The 18257-nt window shown below is 29.1% G+C and overlaps 3 protein-coding genes across 3 annotated transcripts; all 3 read left to right on the top strand.

Annotated features, from left to right (window-relative positions):
- Window positions 1–2144: 2144 nt before the first annotated feature.
- On the top strand, window positions 2145–9736 carry LOC113855566 (aspartic proteinase CDR1-like). Its single transcript, XM_027487204.1, has 2 exons — window positions 2145–6157; window positions 9551–9736. Exons 1-2 carry the CDS (start codon window positions 4865–4867, stop codon window positions 9734–9736), a joined length of 1479 nt encoding a protein of 492 aa, XP_027343005.1. The 5' UTR covers window positions 2145–4864.
- Window positions 9737–11542: 1806 nt separating this feature from the next.
- On the top strand, window positions 11543–13049 carry LOC113855254 (aspartic proteinase CDR1-like). Its single transcript, XM_027486813.1, has one exon. The coding sequence runs from the start codon at window positions 11616–11618 to the stop codon at window positions 12933–12935; it is 1320 nt and encodes a 439-aa protein (XP_027342614.1). The 5' UTR covers window positions 11543–11615; the 3' UTR covers window positions 12936–13049.
- Window positions 13050–16852: 3803 nt separating this feature from the next.
- On the top strand, window positions 16853–18163 carry LOC113855565 (probable aspartic protease At2g35615). Its single transcript, XM_027487203.1, has one exon. The coding sequence runs from the start codon at window positions 16853–16855 to the stop codon at window positions 18161–18163; it is 1311 nt and encodes a 436-aa protein (XP_027343004.1).
- Window positions 18164–18257: the final 94 nt, after the last annotated feature.

Below are 18257 nucleotides of genomic sequence, written 5' to 3'. Positions count from 1 at the left end.
TAGCCTCTCAATGCACATGACAAATATATAAGGAGAAATGAGTTAGCTTCAATTCTATTATTGTTTCAATTAATAAATATGGAAGAAGAGATATAGTGGCTTGTAAGGGCTCAAAATATAGGATTGAGGCCAATAACCTATAAAGTTTCATCAATAAAACTTCACATAAGTCTATCATAAGTCTTTTCTAGATCAATTATAATAATCATGAAATTACTCCTATGGTTTAATTTATTAAATGAGTGAATAAGCTCTTGTAGGATAAGAGTATTATTAATATCCTGCATCTCAGATATGTAACTAGTGTGGTTGACAAAGATAATAACAGGAAGGCTCCCCTTAATTCTATTAGCAAGCATTTTGGTAATAATTTTATAACTAACATTGTACAAAGAAATAGGCCTAAACTGCTTAATATGCTTGGGGTATCAACTTTAGGAATTAAGAAAATAACGGTGTCATTAACATTAGAAATGGTTGAAGGATCATTAAAAATCTCAAAGAGAAGCTTCAAATAAAAGGCGCTACAAATTCTCATTGATTTTTTAAGAAAACAACATGGAGCCCATCAAGGCCTAGAGATTTAAAGTTGCCTATATTGAATAAAGAAGTTTTTACCTCTTCTATTTTAGGATAAGAGTTAATCAAATCAATATTTGCTTTCCTAAGGAGAGGAAACCTAGAAATAGTAAGGAAAGGACTACTATCAAGGCAAGGATCATAATATAAATTGCTAAAATATCAAACTAGTCTATCTTGGATTCTGGGGATCAAAATTCTCAATCACCGTTATCATCCCCAAGGACCTCACTATGATTATTTTGTCTACAAATCACTATTATCTTAAGAAAAAACTTATTCTTCCTATCCCCTAACTTAATCCAACTAGATTTATATTTATGGAACCAAAAAAACTTTCAGAATCCAAGATACTCTAATACTCTACCCACAATGATTTCATAAGGTTATCAAGATAAGAATTATTTTGAGTAGCTAATCTAGTAAAAACACCTTTGATTCTGTTTAATATTATTCTTTTACAGATATTACCAAAAATATTCAAACTCCAATAAGAAATATTATTCCTAAAGCTATTAACATTATCAGTCCAGAAATTTGAAATGATCCAAGAGTTTTTAATCTGGTTATTAAAGTCATTATGAGCCAACCAAGGAATTAAGAACTTAAAAGGTTTGTGATAAGGCCTATTACTATCCTTGCTTCTAATTTCCATCCAAAGAGTAACATGATCAGATTTTAAAATGGGGAGATGAATTATTGAACTATTTTGAAACAACATCCTCTAAGATTCATTGATCATAACTCTATCAATTCTCCCCTTAAGTTTATGTCTGTGCCAAGTGAAGGGGTCTCCTTTGAAATCTAAATCCTAGAGCCAACAAGAATTAAGGAAATCAACAAATTGATTTAGAAGGCTTAAGTTAACAGGACTACCACTATATTTCTCTTTTTCAAAGAGAAAAAAAAATTAAATTCTCAAGCAAAATACTAGGAGCAGTTAATTGATTGACTAAAATTAATGAGGGACTCCTAACACTGAGCTATGAAACCTTCTTAAGGGATAACATAAACAGAAGACATCACCTAATCTAACTTTTAGGTGAATAAAATGCTTGTTTTTATTTAAGACAACAACCTTAACTTTCCTATTATTCCAATAGCACCAAATACTCCCAAAGAAACCTAAAGCATAAACTTTAAGTAAACCATCCAGATTGAATTTTTTAATAACCAAATTAGCTTTACTGAGATTGATTCTAGATTCAAATATAGCAATAAAATCTAGACTATAAGTTTTAATTAGGTCATTTATGAGCCTAGAGAATGTCTTACCCCTTACACTCCTACAATTTCAACACAAACAGTCATGAATTCAGGAAGAAATTTGGAAGCATCCTTAGGATGCTGAAGTATATTTAAATCATTCTCTACAACATAACTATTATAAGAAATAGTATTTTCCTTATTATTAACTTTATCAAGATCCATTTTGGATGATACATCTAGGGGCCTATCAGTAGGGTCAGGAATGGGAGTTTCCTGCTCCTTTTAATAAAACTAAAATTTAAGCCTACGAGATCCTAAATAGTGTAACCATAATTTTTTTTTTTTTTTGGAGGATTTGCTTAAAAGTATTCATAGGAAGAATATTCTCGTGACTAAGATCCCTCTTTTAGTCTTCCTACTCATCACTAACAATGCAAGCCTTATCAAGTTGAGGATACACACCTTTGCCTTTACCCAAATAACCATTTTAGGCTTAACCCTACACTTGGTTCCTTTTCTAAAATGATCATTAGACTTATTATTAATATAAGGCTTACTAGACTGCTTATTAGGTAAATGTTCATTAAGACTTGATTCCTTATTTTAGGAAGCACCTGAGGGTTTAAAGCTACTCAGTTCTACTTCCAATTTCTGATCCTAATTGGAGTTACCTAAAATATCAAATATAAACCTTGAAGATATTTCTTTTGTTTTTCCATTTTTAGAGGATATCCCATCATTCAAAGGTGAGCTAGATTTTTTCTTAAATTATTTTTAGCCAACATCCAAGGCTTAAATTGATCCTCCTTTAGTCTTCCCTCATTATTAGTATAGTCTATAGCCATATCCTTACTCAGGTTTGAGTTATTATCTAACATATCCTCCCTACCTATGGAACTATTAGGCATATTAGCTCTAGTTGCCTATCCACCTGACTAGATATAAAATTCTCACCACATTAATCTTGATGGTATCCATATTTTTCACAATTAAAACAAATTAAATGCAATCCCTCATTTCTTCACTTTAAATTCCTGACCTACGACTTTGAAAGTAGGAATTGGTCTCTTCCTAAGGTCTATTTCATTGCAAATTCTACCAAATTTTCTCCTAGACAGTAAGGATGAATAGGGGTCCACCTTTATCATAGATCCCATGTAAGACCCAATTTGCAAGAGAAATTTTTTGTTATACAATTCAAAAGGCAAGTCAGGGCTATGCACCCATACTGCAATTTTTCTAAGGTTATAATTCTTAGTTCAAAAGAGAGGTCTCCACCTCTAAACTGAAAGATAATGGTCCAAAATCATCTATGGACCTTTAAACAAGGCCAACTTGTAGTCTTCCATATTTTCAAATATAATTCAAAAAATTTATTTAAATCCAAGACTTTCAGGGAACTGTTCTTTCTCCATATACTACTTAGTTTCTGGTTCAGGTAACTAAAATTGACAAATTTACTTAAGAGTTTTACTACTAAAGTGAACCTCTAAGTGACACATCACCCCTCATAGTCTTCTAAAGAGATCATGAGGTTAGGACACATGTTTTACTCATTATTATGAAGATCTTTATTATCTTTGGGTTCAAGTATTATATTATAATCTTCTAATATCAATTTAATGATTTCGTCATTATTCAAGACTAAATATGAGTCTTTTGGCCCTAAAACTTTATCTTTATATGAATATGATTTAGAAAATTTAGAGATAGAGAACACATGATCTGACATATTTTTATTCTTGTATTAGGAATCACAATAAGTGTACTAGCAATTGTATAGTTAGAAAGAGAAATATATGCAGGAATACAATAGCGTATTAGACTTGAATATGCTAGTCCTTTTGGAGTTTTTTAAACTCTAGTAGACGAAACAAAACTACTTTCAAGGAGAATCTTATTCTATCCAGAGGAGATATTAATTTATTCACTATCGGACCATTCATATTAATCATATCAATTATAATAAGTTATTTAGTAATTCCTTTTAATTATAACTTTATTTTATCTGATATAAATATCGATATTTTTTTATGGATTGTTATTTCAAATATTGCTCCCATTGGACTTCTTATGTCTTATGTCAGGATATGGGCATCTGATTTATAAATCTAAGCTCTCCTTGTATGCATCCCTCTAGTGTTTCTAGAGAAGCTCTAAAAGCTATTTTCACGTACTTTATACTTCGATTCATTAAGTCCATCTTCTCTTTAGATCTTTTTTCCCCTTCATTCTGCTCTATCCTTTAAGGTTTACTGAAGTGGAAGCCAAGATCTGACTCGCAATCACCTTGGAGACCCCTTTATCGCTCCAGGATTGTTTACTTGAGAAGCTAAGGTGAAAGCCCTAATAATGGTAACCATTTTTCTTGAAAAGACGAGAGCCAATTATTGGAGAAAACTCTGTCCATGATTTTTTAAAAGTGATTTTATTATCATATACAATAGACACTTTACTAAATTAATACTTTCTGCTGCATTACATTTTATGCTTTGAAATTTATATCGTCGTACTAGCCATATGACGTCAACATGGTAAGGTAAGCATGACGAGATATACTAAATATATTAAAGCTTTAAATATGTTGTTAATTCTTACATTTTTGAATTTTTTTAATTTCTTTGAACGATTATTTTTTATCATTAATTTTTTTATTTCTATAACTATGTTTTAAAATATTAATTATAAAATTGTATATTTATGAATATTTAATTTATTTAAATTTTCATATGCATTATCAACATAAACATATCACATTATTAAATAATTAGGTTAATAAAATTTAATATTTATGAAAAGTTATTGAATAGAATAATTCTTTTTAGAGCTACACAGGTAACTTTCCCCTACTCTCTCTCTATGTATTATCAAATATAGTGTTAACTTTAAGATCTTAAATTAAAAAAATTGATTAATTAAAGTTATCGTATAATAATTTACAAAATAAACATCGCACGTTTACAAATGAAGTCGAAAACTCTATAAATAGAAGGACTTGAAGAAATTGCTTACATCTCTCACCCTCGTACGCCCTATCCTAGGTTGGTCATTTCTTTCTATCACTGTTTCCTCAATCATGCATGCTTTTATATTCTATATTTTGGTCCTATCTTCAATTTCAAGTGCATCTTTAGCTGAAGCCACTAAAAATTTGAAGGGCTTCAGCATTGATCTTATTCATCGTGACTCACCTTTGTCACCCTTTTACGACCCTTCATTGACCACATCACAACTCATCAAGAATGCTGCACTAAGGTCCATTGCTCGATCCAATCGTATTAACTCCCTTGTGAATGAAAATAAATTACCCAAAACTATTACAATTCCAGATCCAGACCTTCAAGAATACCTCGTGATATTTTACATTGGCACCCCTCCTGTGGAAAGGTTTGCTATTGCAGACACAGGCAGTGATCTAATTTGGGTACAATGCACCCCTTGTAAACAATGTGTACCCCAAGACACTCCATTGTTTGATCCAAAAAAATCATCCACATTTAAGAGTGTTTCATGTGACTCACAACCATGCACACTACTTCCCAAGTCCCTACGTTTTTGTGGAAAATCAGGTGAGTGCATATATGCATATATATATGGTGACAAGACAGTCACCGTAGGTAGTTTGGGTCTTGATTTCATTAATTTTGGTATTGAGGGTGGGAACAACACTATTACATTTCCTAAGTTTACTTTTGGGTGTGGATATGGCAATAATGACACTGGGGTTAAGGCATTCACCAAGAACACAGGCATAGTGGGTCTTGGAGCAGGGCCATTGTCTTTGGTTTCACAATTAGGTGATGAAATTGGTCACAAATTCTCCTACTGTTTGCTTCCTCTGGCTTCAAATTCCACAAGCAAATTGAAATTCGGGAATGAAGCAATGATAAAAGGAAAAAGTGTCGTGTCCACCCCACTTATAATAAAATCTTCTATTCCTACCCTTTACTACCTTAATCTTGAAGGCATCTCTGTTGGAAAAAAGATGGTGAAGACAAGTAAAAGTCAAACCGATGGCAACATGGTCATTGATTCAGGGACCAGATTTACAATTCTCGAACAAAGGTCTTACAATAAGTTTATAACTTTGGTAAAGGAAGTCTTGGGTGTTGAGGCAGAGCAAAATCCTCCAGATGAATTCGACTTTTGTTTCAAACATAACGATAGTAACGTTGATTTCCCTAATATTGTGTTTCATTTTACTGGAGCTAAGGTTCACTTGAATTGGAGAAACATATTCACTGTGTTTGGTGACAACCTCATTTGCATGTGGGTATCACCAGGCTCTGAAGAGTCTGAACCCCTCCAAATCCTTGGAAATGGGGCACAGGTTGGTTTTCAGGTGGAATACGATCTTAAAGAAGAAAAGGTTTCCTTTGCTCCTACTGATTGTACCAAACATTAGCTCAAGCTTTGCGTTTGCTGAATAAGGATTTCACTTATGCTTGTACTAAAAAGAAGATAAAATAAAATGGTTTTATGTTATGCATGTAATTAGTTTCGCAGTAAAAGTAATGAATTATTGAACGAATAGCTCTTCATATTGCATTCTTTTCATTTTTTAATTTGCCTAACTGCTTAACACATTTTGAGTCATGTAAATATTCTTTTTTTCACACGATTGTCGTAATCATGTGGTGTGTATTCATAAGGACGCTTTAACAAGTCAGTTTCATCTAAAGATAAGGTTTACACCAAATGATCTACTTTGCTTTAGATACCCTATTAAATTATATAATGCAAGACCCTCGGATGTTGAAAGCTTGACATGGTTATTATTCAATTACAATATAATTTTTCAATATATTTTATAAATATTTTTTAATCTAATGAATTGTAAGTAAATATTTTATTTATTAATAATAAATATTTTATTATATTACATAAAATTAAATTAAAGAGGTACATGTTTAAGAATAAAAAGTAAATTATAAAAAAATTAAAATATAAATTTAGACTTAGTGTAAATTAACAGATAAAAAAATGAATGAACACGTAAAAGTGTTTTCAATCAATCATAAATTGATATGATAATTAAGTTATATTTTATTTTATTTTAAAAGCAGACAACTTCTTTTAAGAAGGAAAATAAATATGCTCTAAAACTACTATATATATATATATATATATATATATATTATTAATTGATATAAAGTCTTTTTTACAAAAGATTTATAAAAAAAAAATCATTACTTAATCCATGTCTGACATATACTATAAACACTTAATTTTGTACGGATGTTGATCTTATAATTATTGAAAAATAATATTCTTATAGAAACAAACAGAAATAGAAAAGAGTTAAAAAAGTGAGATTATGAAATTGTGGAAAAAATAAAATCCTTTCATACTCTAATGTTTTAGGAATTAGCCCAAAATTTAGCGTATCAATTCTTCAAAAATATCAATCCAACCTAATTCATACTTATAAAACTTTATGCACCATTAAAACCCTAGTCCCCACTAAAAACATGAATCTTAGGAAAAGAAAAAAGTGTCATTAATCTTCTCATAATACATTTATTTTTCTCAAAATATCAACATCCACCATTATCTGTTTTATTTTTAATTTATATTTTTAAATTGAAAATAAAAAAATTATCAAGTGAAAAAGAAAATAGATACCATAGCAGTATTATTCGAATCTCTTGCACAGATTTTCACATATCATCTTAGTGCCTGCCAAGAAGACAACCATGGTCTCATCCTCTTATGCTTATTTCTTCTAATAACGTACGGTTTTTCAAAATTCTTGAAGCGATGGCTTTTAATTTGAATCCGTGTTACATCTCATCTTAAATAATTCTACTGTCCTAACTTGATTGTAAGCAACAAAGCAAGTATTGTATCCCACTTTGATGAATAAATCTAAGTCATAGGAAAGGTGTGATCTTCATTCGTTGCTGTCATACCCAACACTGAAAGCCTGAAATTATTTCTTAACTTTGGTTAGAGATGGGAAATTGTGCTGCCTTGTCTAAGCTTTCTTTTTTGGGTTTGGATATGGTTTTCAACTGTGTAATTTCTTTGTATGTTCTCATAGAAACTTCAATTATTCAACATCCATTAATTGTATGCATTCAAACAAGATTACGAGGTTGGACAAATAAAAAAGGAAAACAAAAATACAAGATTTCTTTTCCATTGCTCTTTAGCTTTCCCTTTTTAGTCCCACAAATTTTCCTCTTTATGTCTCCAATCTGTTTTTTTTTTTTTTTTCTCTCAAACTTCTTATAAGAAAATGTTATTTTCACTTTACTTTTTCACAATATTTTTAAAGAATTTATTTTTCTCTATTTTTTTTTCTTTTCCTTATTTACTTTAACTTATAGTTTTACTTTCTTTCTTTTTTATCTTTTTTGTCGTAAAAATTATTGCAAAAAATATATAAGTGAAAATAACATTGTTCAAGATAAAATTGTTGTGGAAGTTAAGAAGTAGTCCTTCATAGGAGTTGATAGAATGTGAAAATATGTAGGATTGTGTTTGGACAGACAATTTTAGAATTCTTGAAGACATTAATAATGAAGAACGATTAAATGTGAATAAGTATAAGAAAAATTATAAATGATAATTATAAAAAAAGTTTAATAATAAAAAATTTTAAAATTGTTAAAATTATGAAAGCATTAATGAAAGATGTTTAAGAGTAGAAGTCAAGTATCAAAGGAACTGTGAATGATAAATACAAAAAATTAAGTATAATAAAAATATTTTAAAATTATTTCTAAAATTAGTCATTTGAAATTTTTTCTATTTAATGTAAAAATTATTTAGTTAAAATTTTATATTATTTTAAAAATACGTTTCGTTGTTATTCAAATACCAGTAAGGCTTTCATAGTATTTTGTAACAATTTTTAAATATCATGTTCAAACACAACTTAAAAGTTTTTTATTTAGATAATACTATATGCACAAAGTAATGTACCATAAGCTAGACGAGTTCAGTCACATATTTTCATATTATATTGAATTGAGTTTTAATTAGTTATTTTTGGAGAAAATAAAATGCAAATCTTCATTACTTTCTTTTAAATTCTTACAAAATAACTAAATCGACAAAATAATTATTATTTATATAGTTAACATAAATTATGAACAAGCTGATAGTTTTATACAACATATGTAAAAGAAACTATTTATATCATATAATAATTAGTTTTACTATAAGGGTGTTTTGTTTGTAATTGTATTTGTTGGTGATCAAACTTAATTAGAGATTAGTTATATTAGTTAAAAAATTAATTGGACATATAAATCTTGTTACTTCCAGCTATTAAATCATTTTAACTATTCTCTATTCAATACAATTTTTCTTTTCACTCAACTCTAACTTCATTTTCTCTTCTGAACCTTTCTTCACATGCTAGAGTAATGACAGTTACAATAAATTATTGGCTGCATTTTTCATTACAAATAAATAAAAATAAAATCAGTTTGCTGTTTTTCTTTTTTACTCTCCTTTTCGTTATCTCTTTCTCTCTTGTTCCAAATTTGTTGATTGTCATCTCTTCTAAATCTAACAATGATGCTTCGAAGCGACTATGAATTGGTGGTTTCTGATTTTGAAATGACATATTTCCATTGAAAGATACGTGTTCAAGATAATAAAAACCTTATTATAGATTTGGTTCTATATATTTTCTCCAAGTGAACTTTTTCCATATGTGATCCAATCCACTCCAAGCCTGAGATTTCATTTTCTCCATCGTTCCCATGAAAATGGATTCCCTTATCTTGTCCCTTGATGACATTCTCAGGCACAAAAACGTCGTGTGCGAATCGAACACTTGGAATCTGCTGATGTAGAAAATGTGTCAAAATGGAATAACACTCGGTTGAAACAGATTATTGTTGACATTGCAGTTGTACATTCAGTGCTCATTCTGAAGCATTGTGTTCGTTCCTCATTTCAAGTAGAGCTGAGATTGGTGTATCTGCATTGATGATGTTAACAAGGCCATGCTTTTACTATTGTTGATGTTTCTTACTCCTTGATGAGAAGAAATTGATTTATTGTCACAAGTGTGCATTTTTATTTCTCAAATTGGTTTAGCTTGTATGCCTTTATTTTAGCTTATACCTTTCTTAAGTAGTTAAGCATGTATGGTTGCTTTTCTTAAGTGGTTAATCCTTGAGTCATAGCTTCTACTTAATAATTAATTTTTGAGTTTAAGAGTCGATGATAAACAACTAATAATAATAAAATTTTATTAAAAAAAAATATTTATTATATTTTTATAATTTTAATACAATAATTATATATATATTTTTATAGAAAATTTTATTTATGAATGCTTAAATTTAATTCTAAAAGTTGAAGTTAACAAACCTCTTAATTTTTTTTTTTGGCTTTTATCTCTATTGACTTGATAATTCTAATTTCTAACTTAAAGCATTTGCAATTGTCTTTATACTATAGCTTTGCCAAGTGATTAAACATACATTATAGCTTGAACTTGAGTAGTTAAACTTTACCTATTGATTTTGAAGTTTCTAATTCATTAATTATATACATGTTTAGGTAATGTATTTACATAAGGTTATTAGAAATGAAAAAATTAGTTATATTAGTTAAACAAATTAGTTAGTTATATATGTGTTCTATTACTCCTCTTGTAATTCAATCACTTTTACTATTTCATTCATTACATTTTTACTTTTCACTAAATTCAATTTTATTTTCTCTTGTGAACTGTGGTTTTATTATTTACATATAAGATTGATCTTAATAAAACATATATACTTTGTATTAATTTATTGGACAAGTATTTTAGGTTTTCATATACTTTGAAAGTAAAAATAAAACTGAGCGAACAACCAATTAATTACTAGATTGATTCTTCCGCTGGTTTGTTATATATACAGAAAAGATTGGATAAACAGTGCGAAAGATTTCATACGTTTGTATCATGTACGAAACAACATATAATCTCTTTTCTACACGTTAAAAATAAAAGAAGAAAAGTAATGCTATTTTAACAGTACTTTTTTACAACACCTGTTATAAAAAAAACTAAAAAAAAAGTATGAAAAAGTAATATGATTAAGAAAAATGAAATAATGTGAAATATAAATAGACAAAAAGTACAATTTTAAACAAAATCATATACTTTAATATTTGTATTCATTTATGATTTATTTGAAAGATTTACGAATTCTTTATGAAAATAGCTAGCATATGACTTCTATAAGAATTTTTTAATAATTTTATTGATATAACTTATAAAAAAAAGTTATTGGTAGTTAATTTTAATAAATTTTATAATTAAATTAATAACAAAATTTATCATAGAGTAATATTAAATAAGTATTTAATTTAGTTATATATCCAAACATACTCGTAAGAAAAATTATAAATGATATGTTTTCTCTCATAATGGGTTCGTATAAGTATGCTCATAAAATACAAAGGAAGTTATTCATGTTCAATAGTTTTAACAATACTACTGTTACTGTTATAGATGTACATGGCCATCATTTACTTCATTATAAATTTATACCCTTTCTAAAGATTACAAAGTTTATACTTTCTACGTGTCAACTGAAGTGTATATCATCCTAGAGTGTGACGTTGACACTGTGAGGCAAGAAGAAAATACGTGAATGTAATTTAGTCACGAATGTATTTGTCCATGTATGATAATACTACTCAAATTACACACCACACATTCAACAAAAAGATAAGCCTTCATTAGCAACTCAAAATTCTTTAAATAGAAGCACTTTGATATGCTTTTTTCACCATTCCATGCATCTTTAATTTCTCTCTTGTACACTCTATCCTATTAAGGAGATTTTCTTTCTTTCAGTGTTTCCCCAAATATGTTGGCTTTTGTATTCTATTTTTTAGCTCTATTATTTTCACTTTCTATTAATATAGCCATCACTGAAGCAAATAAAAGTTTAAATAGTTTTAATATCGATCTTATTCACCGTGACTCATCATTGTCACCACTGTACAATTCTTCAATGTCCTCATCGGAGCTCATAGAAAACGCTGCGATGCGTTCCATTTCCCGATTCAATAATGTTCACCTCTTTGCGAATGCAAAAGAATCAATTGAAACTACCATAATTCCATACGTTGGTCAATACCTTATGAAATTTTATATTGGTACCCCTCCTATAGAGAGGCTTGCTATTGCTGACACTGGGAGTGATCTTATTTGGGTACAATGTTCCCCTTGTGAGAAATGTTTTCCTCAAGACACCCCATTATTTGAACCCAACAAGTCTTCCACATCAATGGATGTGTCATGTGACTCTCAACCTTGTTCACTGCTTCTCAAGAGTCAACAATACGGTTGTGGAGATTCAGGAGAGTGTGAGTACATATATCAATATAGTAATGGCCAGATATTCACCATAGGAAAATTGGGCATTGATGTCATTAATTTTGGTTCCACGGATGAGGGCCAAGAAATTACATTTCCTAAGTCTATTTTTGGATGTGGAATTTACAACAATTTTTCATTTGGTTTGGGCAACAAAATCGAGGGAATTGTGGGTCTTGGAGGAGGACCATTGTCACTAGTTTCACAACTAGGTGATCAAATAGGTCATAAATTTTCTTATTGCTTGCTTCCACCTACTTCAAACTCCCCTAGCAAATTAAAATTTGGGAAAGAAGCAATGATAACAATTAATGGGGTTGTGTCCACTCCCTATATAACCAATCCTTCTTTTCCAACCTTCTATATACTCAATCTTGAAGGCATCGTTGTGGGACAAAAAGAGGTGCAAACAGACCAATCTGCTGGCAACATAATAATTGATTCAGGGTCAACATTAACAATGCTTGAACCAAACTTTTACAACAAATTTGTAACTTTGGTCAAAGAAGCTTTTGGTGTTGAGGCAGAGCAAAATCCTCCACTCCCATTCGACTTTTGTTTCAGATATGAGACCAATATGAATATGACTTTCCCTAATGTTGTGTTTCAATTTACGGAAGCTCGCATTACCTTGGGCTCTAAAAACCTTCTTCTTGAACTCAGAAACTTGCTTTGCTTGGCGATAGTGCCCACCACTGAAGGGGGACCTACCATCTATGGAAATGTGGCACAAATTGATTTTCAAGTGGAATATGATCTTAAGGAAAAGAAAGTTTCTTTCGTTCCTACTGATTGTACCAATAATTAGTTTATGCTTTTCGTTTGCTTAATAAAGTTTTCACTGTGTAGCGATAGCAGAATAAAGGTTTGATATGTTACTTTTGTAAGACTTGTTAATAATAATGAATAAATTCAAGCATTTCTCAATTTATATATCGATTTTCTTTTAACGTGAGTTTAAAAACAAACAATAAAAAGTTATATATAATAGTTTTTCTTAAAAAATAAAATGTTACAAATTTAATATAATAATATTAAATATTATAATATTTGGAGAAACAGCTGTTAAAATTATTATTTTCTAACATGTAAAATATTCCATACCATAAGAAGTAACGTATAATGATTTTTTATGAAAAAAATATAAAAGTTAACACAATTTAATGCATTAATAGAATTAGATATGATATAAAAGTTAACACAATTTAATGCATTCCAAGATATGATCTCGTAATGCGATTTGATAGGTGTTGACTACACAGGAAATTGCTTCACTTGAAGAAGAAGTGGTTTGAGTAAGAGGTTGGATAGAGCTCTTACCAATATTTCTTGGAGAATTCGCTTCCCCTTGAGGCTTATATTGAACATCTTAGCAATGTTTGATTATATTTTCAAAAAATAATTTTTAAAAATATAATCAAACAAACTCTTAATTTTTTAAAATTATTTTAATTAATTTCACCTCTATTTCCGCACGCACACTGGCACCTAAATTCTCTTAAATTTTGTTCTTCTACATCGTGTACTAGGGATGGCAATGGGTAAAGTACCCGATGAGCACCCGCAAAATTTACCCACAATGGGTAGGGTATTTACCCGCTATACGGGTACGGGTATGAGTGTGGGTAAAAACTCGCAAATTTTAATGGGGATGGGTGCAGGTATGGGTATCTGTGCGGGTATGGGTATCTAAGTACCCACCCCGCCCCATACCCGCATATATATATATATATATATATATATATATATATATATATATATGCTTGAACTTTATTTTACAATTATGAATTGAATTTTTGTATTATTATATTACTTATGTGAAGTTATATAAGATTAATATAAAAATATATTTAATAATAAAGTAAACCAAAAAATTTATTTTGGTTTATATTTTTAATAGAAAAAATTATTTACTATTTTATATCATTTAATTAGGCTAACACAATTTAATTATTACATAGTTAATATGAGATTGACTTTTTTTTAAAATATTATTTATATATGACACACATAAAATATTTTTGTTAATAAAATCATATTGATGTTTAAATCATAAAGTGAATGATAAATAATAAATATATTATAAATTTTACAATCACTTACTATTACTGTAAACTTATTATTTATTAATAATATTTTAATTTTTTTTAATATTTTAATTTAAAATAATATTTTTCTATGCAACATATGTATTACAAGTACAACTATAATCTATTGAATCTAAATAATATTATTCTTACTATTTATTCACATTCAAAGAAGTTTTTGAAAAGATATAAATATAAAAAATTATTGTTAATTTTTATTTGTTAATTTTTTTAAGATAAAAAAGTATAATTTTTTAAATATACATGTATATTTCTTTATTATAAAATTTTATTGTAACTATTTATCTTTTATTCAAATTCTTTTTTTTTAAATTTATATACATTATAAATATTTAATTCACTAAAATAATTTTTTAAAAATTTATATTTTTGATAAAATACTTTCGTATAATATATGAGTTAAAAAATACTAGTATTAATATATATATATATATATATATATATATATTATATGGTATTATTTTAATTAAATCTATTATTTTTCTTACAATTTCAAATTCAAAAATTAAAAAAAATATTTTATGTATCAACTTTCTATTGTTAGTATTGAACCTCTCTACTCTAACTCTATTCTCATTCTTAATGTCTATCTCACTAAAACTTAATAACTATAAAATGTTATTCATTAGATTTAGTTGTTAATGTCGTCACAAGAGGTTACTAAGTGATCCCACACGAAGGGACAACCATTGTACAGATCTATTTCGTTGTCGTTTTAACATTACCAATCAATCAAATCTCACACAAGATAGGATTATCACTGACAAATAACTTGTGTGTTTAGTTTTACTTATTGTTTCTAAGAATTTTAGTTTAGAAAATTATTATATTAAGATACATTTAACATTTATAATCTTTGAATATTTGTTTTTTATCTATATTTGTACCTTGTTCGACAACTACATATTGAATTTTTGTATTATTATGCTACTTATGTGAAATTATATAAATATATTTTTCTCAAACAAGCGCGGGTAATGGGTACAAGACGGGTATGCGGGTACCTAGAGGGTACGGGTACGAAGATTAATGTTCATACCCATGCGAGTATGGGGCCGGGTACGGGTATTTTTTTAAAACGCGGATATGGGGATGGGTACTGTAGTACCCTACCTATACCCTACTCATTGCCATCCCTATCGTGTACTGCTCAATTTCCATGCGAAGAAAATATTAATTTCATTCTAATTTTTATATGAATTAATTTTCTCATTTCAGTTTAAGTTTTTTAAAATAAAATATAAAAAATTTAAAAGAAACAAAACGGATTCCTCAACCCTTAACATCATGTTAATCACTATGCAATGTTTCATGACCTAAAGAGAAGATGAAACGTGATGGAATTGAACTGAATGGAGCATAATAGAATATAATAGAATAAATTTTATTTTATTGTAATATTAATCCAAACAATAAATTAAGATAACATCCCATATCATTCTCCTTCATTCTAATATGTTTCACCAATCCAAACATAAGCCTTAAGTTCATATTTAGTTACAACATTTTTATAGTTTGTAAAAAAAAATTATCTTCTTAAAGTAAATAAAATCAGTCACATGTTTAAATCATTAAATAAATCAAAATGCTACATAAAAATAAATAAATAATTCTAATTAATATCTTAATTAAAGAATTAAAAATAATTACTAATAAAAATATAATATTCACAATTATAAATATTTTCTTACTATAACTTTTAATGAAAGATATCTATTAATCAATCCATACCGAGAACCTTAAAGTTTACTTATACTATAACCTATGCTTATAACACGACTTTGGTGTTGAATCATTCCTGAATGGTTTCTTGTTACAGATTTGCAGTACATAAAAAAAATAGCTAATACTGAGGAGCTAGTGTGGAATATACATTAAAATTAATATGCTCAACTAAAAATTTTTAACCAAAAAAAAAAGTATTTTGGTGAGTGAAATTTTTAAAATAGTTTAATCATATTGTTAAATAATTGGGAATCAACGTGTCAATATTAAGGAATACTAATATTTCCATCCACCTTAACAAATAAACATAAGAAATTATAAAATCGTATGAAAAATATTTACATATAAATAACATCACGCGAAACAACAAAACATATTTTTAAGACTGAAAGATAAATCTCATAATTAGTTTTTTTATTTCACATTAATTAATCAATAATTTTTTGGTTAGGAAATATAAAAGTGTTGTCTTATTTTCTTTTCGTTTCTTATTTATCCTTTGGCCCGATGTTGAGACAGAAAACCATTTCTGATGAATCAAAGTTATTTAACCATTTCATCTTTGCCCCAATGTTGACACCGAAAACCATGTCTCATAGTATTAAACTATTTTTCATTCGGCACCGTTTGGCTGAAGTTATGTCCCTAGCTGCCATGGAAAAATGACTCGTCCACACATGATTAGTCACCTCACATTATAGATATATTTGACAAGAATTATTTAATGAAAATATTTCATATTTTACTGCTGTAAGAATTATATATTTGGAATAAACAAATGTAAATAAATAATTAAAATTAAAAGTTAATTAGTAACCTAAAATCTATAAGTAAAGCCATTTCAACGTGCGGCATTGTATCATTTACTTCTTTCCTTATGCATTTCCTAAACATGCATGCTTTTGTGTTATTTTTCGTAGCTCTAAGTCCATTTTCTGTTATATCCTTCGTGGAGGCTAACAAAGGCCTAAGCTTCAGCGTCGATCTTATTCATCGTGATTCCCCTTTGTCACCTTTTTATAACCCTTCACTAACCCTATCAGAGCGTATAAAAATTGCTGCCTTGCGTTCCGTTTCTCGATCCAATCAAATTGGCATCGCTCTCCTAAATGAAAATAAATTACCCGAATCCATTTTAATTCCAGATCATGGTGAATACTTGATGAAATTTTACATTGGTACCCCACCTGTTGAAAAATTTGCCATTGTTGATACAGGAAGTGATCTTATTTGGATACAATGTTCTCCTTGTGAGAAATGTTTTTCTCAAGACACCCCATTATTTGAGCCAAGTAAGTCTTCTACATTCAGTAGTTTGTCATGTGACTCACAACCTTGTACCATACTCCCAGAAGGTCAACATGCTTGTTCAGATTCAGGTGAGTGCATATATGCATACCAATATGGTGACAAATCATTCACCGCTGGAATATTGGGTACTGAGTCCATTACTTTTGATTCCTCGGGTGGGGCCAATACCATTGCTTTTCCTAAGTCTATTTTCGGATGTGGAATGTACAATAATTTCACTACAATTGATGAGGACGGCAAGCTCACTGGACTAGTGGGTCTTGGAGCTGGGCCATTGTCACTAGTTTCACAAATAGGTGATCAAATTGGTCACAAATTCTCTTATTGTTTGGTTCCATTCACTTCAAATTCCACTAGTAAATTAAAATTTGGGAACGGAGCAATAATAAATGGAGATGGGGTTGTCTCCACTCCCCTCATAATTAAACCTATTTTACCTACCTTTTACTTCCTCAATCTTGAAGGCATCACAATTGGACAAAAAACAATACAAACAGGTCGAACTGATGGCAACATAATCATTGACTCGGGGACTGTAATGACATATCTTGAACCAAGCTTTTACAACAATTTTGTAACTTCATTGCAAGAAGTCCTTAGTGTTGAGGTAGTACAAGATCTTCCTTTCCCACTCAACTTTTGTTTTCCATATCAAGATGAAATGTATTTCCCTGATATTGCGTTTCAATTTACGGGAGCAATTGTTTCTCTGAGACCTAAAAACACACTTTTTTGGCTCGATGACAACAACATACTTTGCTTGGCAATAGCACCTAGCCCTGCAACTGGAATTTCTATCTTTGGAAATTTGGCACAGATTGATTTTCAGGTGGAGTATGATCTTGAAGGGAAAAAGGTTTCTTTTGCTCCCACTGATTGTACCAACAATTAGAATATATATATATATATATATAATCTGTGTTAGCATACCAAGAAAGCAAAAGGAAAAAAATAATAAGTTTTATGCATAATTAGCAGCTCAAAGT

This window comes from Abrus precatorius, unplaced genomic scaffold, assembly GCF_003935025.1.
Source record: "Abrus precatorius isolate BTA unplaced genomic scaffold, Abrus_2018 Scaffold11, whole genome shotgun sequence".
Taxonomy (NCBI): domain Eukaryota; kingdom Viridiplantae; phylum Streptophyta; class Magnoliopsida; order Fabales; family Fabaceae; genus Abrus; species Abrus precatorius.
This window is presented reverse-complemented; position numbering and strand designations above follow the sequence as displayed.

Coding starts and splice junctions, on each gene's coding strand:
- LOC113855566 (XM_027487204.1), top strand. CDS start 4,865: ATGCATGCTTTTATATTCTATATTTTGGTCCTATCTTCAATTTCAAGT. Junction 6,158..9,550: donor ACGATCTTAAAGAAGAAAAG/GTTTCCTTTGCT, acceptor TGACATTCTCAG/GCACAAAAACGTCGTGTGCG.
- LOC113855254 (XM_027486813.1), top strand. CDS start 11,616: ATGTTGGCTTTTGTATTCTATTTTTTAGCTCTATTATTTTCACTTTCT.
- LOC113855565 (XM_027487203.1), top strand. CDS start 16,853: ATGCATGCTTTTGTGTTATTTTTCGTAGCTCTAAGTCCATTTTCTGTT.